Genomic DNA, 15,067 nt, shown 5'->3' on the forward strand with positions numbered 1-15,067 from the left:
CTTTCTTTATGGGACCTGAGATCTAATGATAACGAGGACCAGCAAGTCCACTTGTCAGTGGCAGTGAAGTATGAGGATGTCTCTGTGCATCAAAGCAAGGCTGGAAGGAAATTTCCTAATGGAAATGTACAAGATCTTGTCTTGCATGTTCATACAAGGTCTTCTCTTTACCATAAACACAGTGATTTGGTAAAATCACTTAAAAATTTTACTCTTAATTTTGTATGCTAAGTGCCAGGATTTTGAATTTCACAGAGTTAGAGGTGCAAGCTGATGATGTGGAATATAGATAGTGTGTGATGAGGATAAACATTAGATGACCTGCTCAAATTACTTATTCGTGTGGACAGCCAAAAACATTTTTTTTTATTTTTTTTTTCAGTCAGGAAGAACGTTTGCAAACTTTGAAACAGCTCACATCAGATTCTTTCACTGTCAACCAAAATAAGTCAAAATTTATTTTCTCTTTATAGAACTGAGTGGGTCCTTCCTGTTCTGGCTACAAAACATGGAGTTTTTTCAGTGCCCTCCTCTTCATACCTTCTACACAGGAATTCAATTTTTAGATTCAAATATGTGCCTTCAGATCTTATTTAAAAAAAACAAAATTCTATACTATTCTGCTTGTACTGGTCAGCAGCTTCTAACCATGATGTTCATTCCTTTCTGTCAGTGTTCTAAATGAAGGCTAAAGGCTGCTTGCTAACAAGTTGTTCCTGTAGTTTTCAACAGTGAGAAGTATGTGGCCTCTCATGACTAAAGTGTTTTATAGTATTGTTTGTCACTGTGTTGTGTGTTGGCTGTGGTGATCAAGCTTAGCTACCTCTTCTGCAACTCCCAAAGGCTATAGATCTGACAATAAAAGGCAAATAGTTTAATTAATCTCACTATGATTTTGGGCCCACTGCTGCATTCAGTTAATCTTGTTTGTACATATATACTTCAGAAATAAAATCCTACTGAAATTAAAGGAACTTCAGTAGACAAAATGAAGGTTTGCAAGATCCATCTTTAATACCAGTAACTATGCCTTGTTTTTAAGAAGACTGAATTTACTTTGATTTCTAGATTAGTGCAGGTAACACTGAGCAGCACATGTAATGTATCACACTGATTTTTCGCTATGATGCTGTTGAAACACAAGTTACTGCTCTAATCATTTGTTTTACTATTAAAATTCTGTATGCAGATCTGGTCCCCTGGGGTATCAGTATGTAACAAGATACTCTATGATCTAATTGGGCTCTGCAAGGAATACAGTATTGCTTCAACACTCTTCAGTAGCAGTCTTCATCAAAATGGAGAATTTGTCTAATATTGAAAGTGAAATGCTGTTCAAGGAGACAACCGTGGAAAGGAGGGGTGTATAATATTTTAAGACCTTTTTCAGATTAAACAAAGAAAATTCAAGCCAGAGTTTAAGATGAATTCACAGAATCAGAGAATGGCCAGGGCTGGAAGGGACCTGAAGGATCATGAATCTCCAACCCCCCTGCCACATGCAGGGCCACCAACCTCCCCATTGAATACTAGACCAGGCTGCCCAGGGCCCCATCCAATCTGGCCTTGAACACCTCCAAGGACGGGGCATCCACAACCTCTCTGGGCAGCCTGTTCCAGCACCTCACCACTCTCTCTGTAAAGAACTTCCCCCTGGCATCCAACCTCAATCTCCCCTCCCTCAACTTAATACCATTTCCCCTTGTCCTGCAGTTATCTACCCTTTGAAAGAGTTGATTCCCCTTCTCTTTATAGGCTCCCTTTAAGGTATTGATATTAGGTATGATTTGTGTGACTCCACTTATTGTTAAAGAAAATTTTACAGCTGTCACTTCAGTATAAAGGGTTTGTTGCAGCTCAGTTAAAATAGCATCACCACCAGAAATGACTGAGGAGCAGGATTTAATTAATGTGAAACTTGTTTGCTACAGCTGATATGCCTTGGAAGATAATTTTGAAAAGCACCTACAAAAGCATAAATAGCAGAAGACATGACTTGTGCTTTGAACTCATTTTGATGCTTGAAGTTGGATCTCAGGGGGCTTAACGCTGTGATCTATTTTAGAGTTGCAGTCTTGCTGACCTGAAGGAGTTGTGCTGGTGGTATGGCACAGCCTGAGGATCAGAACTCCTTGTTGTGGTGAATGTGACCAGCATACTTGACCAGGTGGACAGTGGCTCTGCCTGCAGTCAGGCAGTCTGTGCAAACTGTGCACGGTAGACAAGTATGATAAGCATCTCTTAGGGTGAGCAATTCTTGCCTAAAAGCAGGACAGAATTCACGCTAGGAGAATTATCATGTGTTTGCAGATGTCTTTAGAATCTCAGCTGCTTTCATGTAAAGATGTAAATGGTTGACAAAATGTGTGCATGTTTTTAAGGACATACCTTGACAGAACCAGAATTTTGCAAAGCAGTTTTTTTTTAGATATTTGTATACAACCATGTTGTTTTGTAGAAAATGGTAGCTTCTTTACATGGGCATGTTTAGTAGTAGTCCTGTTCTTGTCAAGAGCACACAGTGGAGTTTCTGTGTTTTAATGGAGGAACATGCTGTCCATGGCTCTGTTTTATTTATGTATCATGGCAAAAATAATTTAGAGATATGTTTAAGAAGGAAAACAGCATTTAGTAACCTTTCTGACAATTTGAGATTTGAAGTAGAGAAAAGGTCAGAAAGGTTACACGTCTTTGGCATTTTTACACTCATGCAAAGATGTGTGGCTTGTTGTGAAAACCAGACAATGCACTATTCAGAGCACAGGGCCAGATTCTCATCTTTGCATTGGCTCTGGGGGTATGTTATATGTCTGATTTTGTTGAAGTTTTATCAGTTTTTTTTTTTTTACATTCAGAGCCTCTGACTTAGGTAGTACAGAAAGGGTCAGTAAGAGCTGAAAGAGTGAGAGAATGCCTATACAAACTGTAAAGCAGTTACTTCTTTTCATTCAAGTTCCTGTGGAGAGCTGAAAAATGTTGATAGAGATCAGAGAGAAAGAACCATTAATGCCTTCTCTTGCATGCAACCAATACTAATTGTTCTTCTTTGTTGTGTTTTTAGGTTCCCATGACTCTTTTAGCTTCTACATTGATGAAGCCTCTCCAGTTGGGCCTGAACAGCCAGAAACAGTCCAGAACTTTGTGTCTGTCTTTGGGACAGTGGCTAAAAAGCTGATGAGGAAGTGGTTGGCTACACAGACCATGAATTTCACCAGCCAGCTGGGTGCAGGTATACGGTATTTTGATCTTAGGATTTCCACCAAGCCCAGAGACCCAGACAACGAACTCTACTTTGCTCATGGCTTATTCAGTGCCAAAGTCAAGGAAGGCCTGGAAGAGATCAATGCATTCCTTGCTGACCACCTAAAAGAAGTGGTTTTCTTGGACTTCAATCATTTCTATGGAATGCAGAAATACCATCATGAAAAGCTTGTCCAGATGCTCAAGGACACATATGGAAACAAAATGTGTCCTGCTATATTTGCCCATGAAGTAAGCCTCCAGTACCTGTGGGAAAAGGAACACCAAGTGCTGGTTTTTTATCACAGTCCAGTGGCTCTTGAGGTACCATTTCTTTGGCCAGGCCAGATGATGCCAGCTCCATGGGCAAATACAACAGATCCAGAAAAACTAATTCAGTTCCTCCAGGCATCAATCACTGAAAGAAGAAAGAAGGGCTCCTTTTTTATATCTCAAGTAGTGCTGACACCAAAGGCTAGTACAGTGGTGAAAGGTGTTGCAAGTGGTCTCAGAGAAACAATAACAGAAAGGTAAGGTTTATTTAGGTAACTTGAGCTGATTGTACTGACTGTATATTGGTAATGCTGCTTTTCTAATTCCTTTTTACAGATACTCCAGCAGATGTGTTTCTGCTATACTACTATGGCTAAGATTCAGAACTTTAGCATAATCCTAAAATATTTAGAGTGCAGCAGATTTAAGGAGGAACTATTTTATCTTGTAAGAAACTCTGGCATAAAAGCCTCATGAAATCATATGTGATTGGATTGGCTTCCCCCCCACAACTCCCCCGACGGCAGACTTTTAATTTCAAGTCTGCTTTCTTACCACAGGCACCGAACATATGCCCTTATATTTCTTCACACATTTGTCTGCATAGAATAGATCAGCTGCGAGGGACCTACAAAGACCATTGAGTCTGACTGCCTGACTACTTCAGGGCCAATAAAAGTTAAGCATTTTATTGAGGACATTGTCCAAATGTTTCTTAAACACTTGACAGGCCATGGGGCATCAACCACCTCTCCAGGAAGCCCATGCCAGTGTTTGACCACCATCACACTGGCAGCCTCCTTTCCTACCTTTGATTCCCAGGAGTGGAGTGTGGTACCTCCCTCTGCTTCTCCTCCTTAGAGAGCTACAGAGAGCGGTGAGGTCACCTCTTGGCCTTCTCCAGACTGGACAACCCAGTTATTCACACCTTCTACTCACAGGACATGCCTTCTCGTTGTGTTATGATCTCTTTTGCCTTCTCTGGGCTCACTCAAATATCTTTGCATCATTTTTATATTGTGGAGTCACAGTATTCAAAGTGAGACTGCACCAAGATCATTTAATTTTTGATTTATACACTGGGCTGCAAGTATTGAGTAAATATAATTCTTTTTTTCATTTGCGCTGATCAGCAAAGTTCTGATTATGCAGAAATTTGCATCCTTAACTGCCTTTACTCATCTTAAAGATATATGATGTCTCTGCATACTGTCACATACAATATCATAGTTGTTAGGACTCAATTAGAGTGATTTTGCCTCCTAGCAGCCCTTCATTTATCACATTAAAAAAATTGAGGGAAGAAACTCTGTAAACCATTGTAGAGGTCGTATATTTGGAATGCTGTGTTGACAGGCCATTAGTTCTTACATTACAAAAAAATGTTGTCTGTGCAAGACATGCATTATTTATACCTTGCTGACTTTGATAAATCACAGCCAATTTTCAGCTTAAAGGCAAGTATGTGTGACTGTGTTCTTGACAACTTGCTACTAAACCTGAAATTTAATGCCAAGGCATAAGATTTCTGGTTTTAAAAAAAAAAAAAAAAAAAAAAAAAAAGTGTTGCAGAGTAGAATAATTTATAATGGGGAAGAACGACCTGTTAATGTTCTGGTCTCTGTATGGTTGCTTCTGTGCTAGGAAGTTCCACTGGGATCACTGCCTCTTCTCTGTGATGAATAGCACAATGTTTGTGATACTATGCCCTCTGAAGAAAACATGCCTCACTTTTGAGAAGATCTGAACCATTTTTCATGACAGCTTTCCCAAGTGACTGTTTAGTAGGAAAAATTGGGACAAATGTTGTCTGAAACAACAAAACACTGACACAGAAGTTTTTATAGGCAGTTTAATATGATTCACTAATGTTTGTACAATTGTACTTGCAATCATTTGTGTATCCACAGTGTGTGTTTTATAGGTTCCTTTGGGCAGGGTACCACTCATACTGGTGAGTCTGAAGTGCACTTCCCAGTACTGAAATCCTACTTTGCTGACGGCTTTTACCTTTAAGTCCTCACCTTGGTGTTCAGGCATTTGTTTTCTCTGGTAAACATCCTTCTGTGCGTTCTTCAGAACATAAAGTAGCACAGCTGAGAAACTACCAGGTTACTCTTGAAACTTGCTGCATCAATAAAATAGCAAGTTAAAAGAAATGCTTTGCCTACTGGAGATTCTGAGATCACAAACAAATTACTTGAAATGTGAGTAATCTGTTGGGCAGGACTACCTGACTTATTTTTCCAAATTTTGACTGAGATGTTCACTGAATCGTAGGGGTTGGACAGGATTTGCTGAAGCACATTCCGTAGAGTAGGTTACACAGGAAAACACACAGGCAGGTTTTGAATATCTCCTGAGGAGACTCCACAACCCTTTTGGAAAGCTTGTTCCAATGTTCTGTCACCCTCCCAGTAAAGTTGTTCCTTGTGTTCATATGGAGCTTTTTTATTTGTGCCCATTACTTCCTGTTCTGCCTCTTGGTACCATTAAAAGAGCCTGGCATAGGTTGTTCTCAAAGTAATGCCTCCTATCTATTTCCATGGAAACTACAAAAGGTACAAAGAGCACAATAACACTATTTAATAAAGCACATTCTCAGACTACAAAACATGTTTTTTCAGCATAGTCACCACAATTAGCTATGTATTGTCACCACTTGAACAAGAGCCTGCAGGCTACACTCTTAAAAAAAAATGTGCACCAGCTCAAGTGATGCATTTTGCCTGAAATGCAACATTCACCATCTCTCTGTGCTCACATCTGCTGTTTGGTCTTCATACATATTCAGCAAGCATCAATGAGTACAATTTTTTCCACATGGATGGAATGCATTGCTTTGGCTTCATACGCACTTCCATGTTAGACACCATTTTGTCAGGCTGTCCCTCTGCTGCCATCTGTCACACAGCAACAGAATGCAATGGAATATTGATGGGAAGGTTCAACCTCTACTGCCAAACCACCAATGTCTGCTTCTGACATCACAGGGCAACATAAGAAAATGGGAGCCACTACTTTATGAATAGACCTCGTATAAGCACTCATTCCCTCTCAGCTTTCTCTTCTGCAGACTGAACAGTCCCAGGTCTCTCCGCCTTTCCTCAGCTGGGAAATGCTCCCTGCCCTTAATCATTTTTGTGGCCCTCTGCCAAAGTTCTCTTGAAGTTCTGTGTCTTTGAAATTGACACAGTGCACTCCTGATATGGCCTCACCAGAGCAGATAGAGGGAGAGAGCCACCTCACCTCGACCTGCTGGTTATGCACTCTTCCTAATGCCCCCCAGTATACCTCTGGCCTTCTTGACCACAAGTGCGCACGTGGTCAGTCTGTTGTCCACCAGGTTTTTCTCTACAGAGCTCCTCTCCAGTGGGCCAGACACTAATCTGTGCTAGTGCATGGTGTTATTCCTCCCAGATGTAGGACATTATACTTAGCCTTTTTTAATTTTACAAGGTTCCTCTTTGCACAAGTCTTCAGCCTGTCTAGGTCTTCCTGAATGTCTGCACAGACTTATGATGTGTCAGCCACTCCTGCCAACTTTCTGTTATCAGCAGATTTGCTCAGGTGCACTCTAGCTCTTCATCCAGGTCACTGATGAAGATATTAAAGAAGACTAGATCCAGAACCAACACCTGGGGAACACAGCTACAGGTCTCTAACTAGGCTCTGTGCTGCTATGACAACCCTCTGTGCTCTGCCTGTCAGCCTCAGTTCTCTGTCTATCTCACTGTCCACCTCTCTATCACCCAACTTCTAAGCTTACCAGGAAGGGGTGGTTATGGGAGCAAGTGTCAAAAGCCTTGCTGAAGTCAAGGTAGACAACATTAGATGCTCTCATATATCCACTGTATCATAGCATCATAAAAGGCTACCAGATTCATTGAGCATGATTTCCCCTTGTTGAATCCATGTTGACTACTGATAACTCTCTGTTCTTTCACTTATTTAGAAGTGACATCCAAAAAAAGTTGTTCCATCACCTTTACAGGGGTGGAGATGAGGCTGACTGGCCTGTAGTTTCCCACATCCTCTTTCTTGCCCTTCTTGAAATAACACTGGCTTTCCTTTAGTCTTCAGGCACCTCTCCCATTCTCCATGACCTTTCAAAGTTGATAGAGAGTGGCTTTTCAGCCACTTCTGCCAACTCCCTCAGTTCTTGGGCATGCATTCCCATCTGGTCCCATGGAACTGTGTGAGTTGAGTTTGCGTAGATCTCTGTACAGATCCACCTCGGCAAAGGGGAAGTCTTCCTTTCCACACTCTCTTATCTCCAGGGTCAGGGATTCCTGTGGGACAATCTCAGCAGTAAAGACTGAAGCAAAGAAAGTGTTTGGTATCCTCCATTACCAGGGTACTCACCTCATTCAGTGTGTCCTTTTACTGTTGACGTGCTTAAAGAAGCCTTTCTTCTTCCCTTGCCAGAAGTCTCTCCTCCCTTGCCAAATTTAATTCCAAGTCTGCCTTAGCCTTCCTTGTTGCATTGCTGCATGTCCTGACAATATTCCTATAATCCTCCCAGGTGGCCAGACCCCTTCTCCACATTTTGAAGACTTTCTTTTTCTGTTGGAGTTTTTCCATGAGCTTCTAAGTATCTTAAGTATGGATGTCAAAGGGACATGGCCAACCTCTTTTCAGTGATCTCTGGGGACAGGAGAAAGGGAGATGGCCATAAACTGGAGCATAGGAAGTTCCACACCAATATGTGAAGGAACTTCTTCACAGTGAGGGTGACGGAGCACTGGAACAGGCTGCCCAGGGGGGCTGGGGTTCTTCTCTGGAGGTATTCAAGACCCCTCTGGACACCTACCTGTGCAGCCTGATGTAGGGAGGGGGATTGGACTTGATGATCTCTGGAGGCCTCTTCCAACCCCTACAATTCTGAAATGTTGTGATTCAATGCAGATTCTATGCAGATCTCCTGTCACCTTTGTCTTATTTCTCAGTGATGCACAACTCAGCTTATTTCTCAGGGATCTTGAGCTCAGGAGTAGTTCTTGAATATTCACTAAATTCTGTGGGCCTCCTTACCTTGCAAAGCTGTAACTCATGGGATGCCTCCACATAGGTCCTTTAAGAGGTCAAAATTGGCTCTCTTGAAGTCCAGGGTTAACAGTCCTACTTACTGCCCATTTCTCTTCCATGTAAGATCCTGTACTTCACAATCTCATGGTCAGTTCATCCACAGTTGTCTCCAGCCTTCACATCTCCAGCCAGTCCATCCTCATTTATATGGACAAGGTCAGCTGCACACCTTTCCTTGTTGGCTTTTCCACTACCTGTGTCAAATGTTATATTCTTTGCACTGCAGGAACCTCTTGGACTGTGCGTGCTTTGCAGTGTTGATTTTCCAGTAAATATCAGGGTGTCTGAAGTCCCTTGTGAGAACTAATGCCTCCTACTTTCAGCTGTCTGGAGAGCACTTCATCAGTTTCCTCGTCCTGGTCAGATGGCCTGTAGTAGACACCTATAAAGGTGTCACCCATATTAGCCTTCCCTTTAAGATTTCCACTCATTCATAATTCATCCCTAGGCAGAACTTGATCCATTCCAGTTGCCCTCAAACACAAAGAACAACTCCACTGCCTCATCTTTTTGCCTGTCTTTCCTAAGAAGTACATGGCCATGTGAACTCTAACTGTCTGCTCCATGTAGACTTTTTTCCCTTACTTTGCATAGCTCTTTTAACCATTACAAAAGAAAAGAACTTTTAAAATATCTCCAGAGCTAGTATTTTGTCTTTCAAGTATGGAAGTTGAAATCCTACTAGTTATTAAAAAAAGTGCAGGAAGACACAGTCTTGAAATATGTGCTAATTTATACAGAAATTGAGATCATATATTGAACTAAGTGTTGAAAGTGAAAATCAAGTATACTCAAAACTGCACCTCATGTGATGATGATCCTGTTAAAAATAAATAGATGAGCAATTAAAGGGTGGAGACCTGATCCAGGTTTATAAGTATCTAAGGTGTGGGGGGCAGAATGGCGAGGCCGGACTCTTTTCAGTGGTGAGTGGAGACAGGACAAGGGGAAACGTCTGGAAACTGCAGCATAGGAAGTTCTGCACAAATGTGCGAAGGAACTTCTTTACAATGAGGTGACGGAGCACTGGAACAGGCTGCCCAGGGAGGTGGTGGAGTCTCCTTCTCTGGAGATGTTCCAGACCTGCCTGGATGCCTACCTGTGCAACCTGCTGTAGGGAACCTGCTTTGGCAGGGGGGTTGGACTCGATGATCTCTGGAGGTCCCTTCCAACCCTTACAATTCTGTGATTCTGTGAATACAATTAGTGGAATTGACAGAATTCTCTAATATTTCAGTAACTTAAAAGTATGGTAACCATAAGAAAGGACTTGGGGTATATGTTCCAGCTACATGGAGCTTGCTACGTTGAACCATCTAATGATTATTTGCAGAAACGTTCAATTCTTTTCAGAACGAATGCACACATCGGATTCTGTTATCGCATGCAGGTACATTGTGCATGTCCTTTTGCTGGCAGCTGCATTTTTTTTTTTTTTTCATAAAAGAAATACTCTGTTTAGAAAATGTTTCTTTTCAGCATTTTCAAATAAAACCCTTATATGTCTCTGCTTTTCCCCTCTTCTACACAGTGGTCACTGTCACTTATCTACTTAGTTTTGAGAACAGCACGGAGTTTGGATCCTTGTATATCCCATAAGACATATCAGATTGTTCATTACTCATGAAGATTGCAAGAACAATGGTCTGAGAGAGAAAACATGTTTTCTCTTGGTTGCAGCATCTGTCAGACTAGGAAAATCACAAGCAGACTGTATGCAGCAGTCCGTGCTCCTTCATGTGATACGAAATATTTTCCTCCTTAGCCGATGTGCTTGTTGGCAGCTCTTTAGCATGACTGCTTGTTGTGATGCAAGTCCACTTGCTCCAGCTACAGTGGAGCAGTCTTTGATGGTGCTGCTCATGCTTTTTCAGAGCAAGCAAAGAGTTTTTCCTTACTGCATCGAGACTGAGGTGACAAGGTGAGAGGTGAAAGATACAGTTTTGTTCTCCCAAGACTGAAGTCACCAGAATTGATATTTACTGATAAACTTTCTTTATAGATATTGCTGCTATCATCAGAGATCATACTCAGTGGTATAACAACTTGAAAGAAATGAAAATTTAAAAGTCTTCCATCTTTCTACACAGAGCAAATACAGAAGGAAAAGCTGTTTCTTGTGAACTCTTCTCACATCAATGGATCACTTCTACACAGCTTCATACCACAGCTTTTATCTGTTACTTGGATAAGGAGACTCACATATGTGTGCGTACATTACGTTCTTGCATTTGATGAAAAACTTCGAAGACTAGCAATATGTTTCTGGCGTAATGTTCTGTCAGGCACAGTTTATGTGCCAAGAAATATTCTTTGATTAGCAAACAGTATGTACCAAATGAATTACATTCCCTCTGCTTATTGAATTAACTTCACAGTGAGGCAGCTGCCTTTAGTGCATCTGAAAGACGGTTGTGAAACAACCTTTTGATGCGTGTAGAGCTGTTCTTCATACTAATGTAGTTTGTTTTCTGATTTGTAGTGAAATTACTAATTTTATTTCTGATGGGTAAATGACACTAGAGACAAGCATTATATAATCTTTGTTGTCTCTGAAGTTGAATAGTGCAAAAGAATAACAGATCTCATTTAGAGAGAAGAAAAATCTTGACGTACTTCTAAAGCTTTTGAGGAATGGAAAATAGACACATACCCAGCCTATTGTCCCTTGATTTCCAAATTAATCTCTAAGGATAATGTTCCCTACAGCTCACACATGACTAAATCTTTGACCACCATGCTAAAGCTCTTCCCTTAGCAACCAAAGCAGAAAAATTAAAAAAAAAAAAAAGCTGAAATCATGCACATGGAAACCTTTGAAGTGAAGGCAAAGCATAGATAGTATTACTAACAGAGGTGGTAAGTAGGACAAGAAGCTGTCTGGAGAAAAGCCATCTCTGGGTGCAGTCATAAACTAAGCAGGGTCATATTTAGCTAGCATATATGTGGATATTGGAAGAAAAATAATCCCTGAAATTGCAGAAAGTGCGATTTTGTGGTCAGCAACAGGGGGTGCACTCCTCTGCCAAGCCATACCTCATCCGGCTTAATTTTTAAGAGTTTCTGTGTTTCTGGAAGTTAGATTTTGTTGCTTTGTATCCATACAAGGCACTGACTGATGCCATTTTTAAATGGAATAAAGTGAAAAACAAGTATCAATGGAAATGCAAATTGTATTTTGCTAATTATATGAGTGCTCTGACTCCTTATAATCTTGATGTCTGCTGGCATTATGAGCTGCAGGAGAGCTGCAATTTCAGCTGAGCTGGTATGGGTTTACTACTTAGCAAACCCATAGCAACTCATCTTAAGCCATCAAGAGGCAAGAGCAGACCTAATCTCTCACTTAAGTCTGTAAGCTTTGCTATTGTTATGTTTGACTTTGAAGGCAGTTCTTTCTTTTTTTTTTTTTCCTTCTTTCTCTAAAAGGCACAGACTATCATTACCAGAAATTTTACAATTGAACTCTGCAATCCAGACAAATCCTTTGCATTTCTGTTCTCAGATTACTCTTTTAGCTGTTCCACAGAAGAGGAAGTCTTTGGGTTGTTGCACAGACCTTGATGTCATCTGAACTGTCTAGAAGCTACATCAGTGGTCCTATACTATAAAATCCAGAGTGGGCTGTGCGTGCTCAGCTATTTTTACTGGCAGATGTTTTAGTGGCATTTCATCTTGGGAACATCTGTGAGTGTGGTTTTATCTGATGGTGAACCTGGGATAATAGTAAAATGCCACAAAATAGAGGAACGTGAGATTTTTAATAATTTTATTATGGATTAGTAGAGATCTAAGTGTGTATTAACAGCATGTAAGACTTAGTCCAGAAAAGAAGACAACATACTAGTCACCAGCTCTGTGCCAACCAACCCATTATTTGATGGCTTGACTTTGCGGTTTTCTGAGAGTGGCTGCTCTTCTTTTCTTCATAAAATTTCCTCCATTTGCCCTGCTTGTGACTTATGTTAAGCACCAAAACTCCTGTTTGCAGTTATAGTGTATGCTGTGTGACTGTTCTTAAAGATATTTTATGTGGTACTGTCATCATACCAAGCACAGTCTGACCCTGCATATACAGAAAGCAACAGTGTTTTTCAGTGTGAAAAGTAAACGTTTATTCTCCAAGCTGATACTGAAGTTTAGTAATAAAAAGGCATTTAATACAAATTGTTGTGAATAAAAACTCAGCAAGTATCACAACATTCGTGTATCTATATAGTGTTAGCTGTAGCACACTGCAAACCATTGCCTTTAGAACAACATAAGAATATAGAACTATTGGGGCATCATCACTTTTTAAGCAGAGAAATTCTGGACTAAACAACATGTAGTTACTATGTATTTCAAGTCTGAGGTGTCCTTGCACCTGCTCCGTATTTCTAGAATGGTAGGATGTGGACAGAAAGTTGTCAGAAAGTTTCCATCAAAGTCCTGTTACACATGCTACATGTTACACATGTATTGTTCCATATGCATTTGGTAGTGGTAAGTTCTCAGCATCCTCCAAAGCAGTAGAGGAGAACTTTCAAGTATAATCTAGAGAGAATGCATTCACACACTCTAGAGAAGTCACTTGTTTATCTGTCTCCTGCAGTGGCTATTTCTAAACTTGCTTAGTAGGCTAATGGGCCTTCAGTTGTGGAAACCATTCAGGATCCAGTATCAGTCCTTGGTATAGGCTCTGTTGTGACAGAGGAGAAAGGAGAGATGGGAGCTGAAGGGATAGTCTGAAAAGATCTATGAAATCAGCAGGAGCACTGATAATGGAATCATAGAATGGCCTGGATTGAAAAGGACCACAGTGATCATCTAGTTTCAACCCCCTGCTGTGTGCAGGGTCACCAACCACCAGACCAGGCTGCCCAGAGCCACATCCAGCCTGCCCTTGAATGCCTCCAGGGATGGGGCATCCACAGCCTCCTTGGGCAACCTGTTCCAGTGCCTCACCACCCTCTGTGTGAACTTCCTCCTAATATCCAACCTAAACCTCCCCTGTCTCAGTTTAAAACTTCACTGCCAGGAGATACTGGCACTTTCTAAAATGTCTGAACTGTCTTTTGAGGTTAGGAGGGGAAGAGTTAAGTGGGAAGTTTCTCACCAGAAGACAGCTGTAAATGAGTAAAATGCCTGAAATCTGTGAAATAAATTCCCAGTCTGGTCAAAGTTTTATTGAAGGTTTTCTAAGCCTGAAATTAATTTTATTTAATGCTGCCCCATGCAAACAAGCAAATAGCCTTTCTGGACTGCATGTAATTAGGTATGCAGGATATAGGCTGAGCTGGTACAAAACATATAGGGAAGGCAACCTGATGACACATTTACACAAAATAAATGGCTGAAACAGGATGAGTAGAAAAAGACTTGGTAATTAGAGAAGTCAGCCAGGCAGAAGGTCTTGATGACATGCTACATTCTGTATGATGCTGAACATGCATAGGCTTGGAAAATGCTTTTCTTCTCTGAAAACTGAAGTGATAGTGTTTGTCCCTAAGGGATTCATTAATGTTCGTGAAGTGAAATGTAATTCTTTCTTAAAGAGCCACAATCCTTGTGATAGATACTGCCTTGATAAAATATATAGCTCACTTGATTTTTCTTCCATGAGCTTGGAAATGTTCACTTTGTCAAACTTCTTGTCTAAACTTTATTGCTAGGCAAAAGCTTCATTATTCCATTTTCCTCTGTCAGACTGGTTGTTTTTTTGTTTGTTTGTTTGTTTTGACGTTGGTTTTTTGTGGCTAAGGTACAAACTATATGTAATAGGAGATTGTAGAATCGTAGAATCATAAAATCTTTAAGATTGGAAAAGAACACTAAGATCATCTAGTCCAACTGTCAGCCCATCACCACCATGTCCACTAACCCATGTCAGCACTGCCACATCTACATATTTTTTGAAAACCTTCAGGGACCTCCGTGGACAGCCTGTTCGTATACCTCACTACTCTTTCTGAGAAGTTTTTCCTAGTATCCAACCTGAACCTCTCCTGGCACAGCTTAAGGCCATTATCCTTCGTCCTGTCACTAGTTACCTGGGAGAAGAGGCTGACTCCTACCTCCCTACATCTTTCTTTCAAGAGTATGCCTGTAATTATAATGATAGCATTGCACATATTTTTCCATGCTGCACCTTTGCTTCAGCAGAGCATAAGCTATTATAGTAAAATCTCTTTCAGTATTTATCTTATGCTAAAGAAAATAAGAAAAGATTTATCTTTAAAACACTGAATGATCATTGGTGGGACCTGACCTTTGGCAAAATTTTAATTTTGAAGCTGTTGATCCAAGGGGCTTTGTAACTAAGCAACTGTCATGCAGAATGTATTATGTCATAAAACAGTGTTAAGATATAGAGGAGATTGAGAGCTTCAAGTCAGAGCGATGGTGACATGCAAGTACTTTCCCAGTGAAATTTTTCATTTTCTGAGCTGTAGCACAAAGGAGGAACTCTTGACATCATTTGTTT

At 40.7% G+C, this 15,067-nt stretch overlaps 1 protein-coding gene across 1 annotated transcript in view; it reads left to right on the forward strand.

Annotated features, from left to right (window-relative positions):
* PLCXD3 (phosphatidylinositol specific phospholipase C X domain containing 3) overlaps window positions 1-15,067 on the forward strand; it is a 93,513-nt gene that overhangs the window by 55,752 nt on the left and 22,694 nt on the right. Inside the window, exon 2 of the mRNA XM_042825863.1 lies at window positions 3,062-3,770. Within this exon, the coding sequence (XP_042681797.1) occupies window positions 3,062-3,770 (709 nt within the window). The remainder of the gene's footprint in view (window positions 1-3,061; window positions 3,771-15,067) is intronic.

Source organism: Centrocercus urophasianus, unplaced genomic scaffold (genome assembly GCF_019232065.1).
Source record: "Centrocercus urophasianus isolate 14NV4802_14NV808 unplaced genomic scaffold, USGS_Curo_1.0 seq_25, whole genome shotgun sequence".
Lineage (NCBI taxonomy): Eukaryota > Metazoa > Chordata > Aves > Galliformes > Phasianidae > Centrocercus > Centrocercus urophasianus.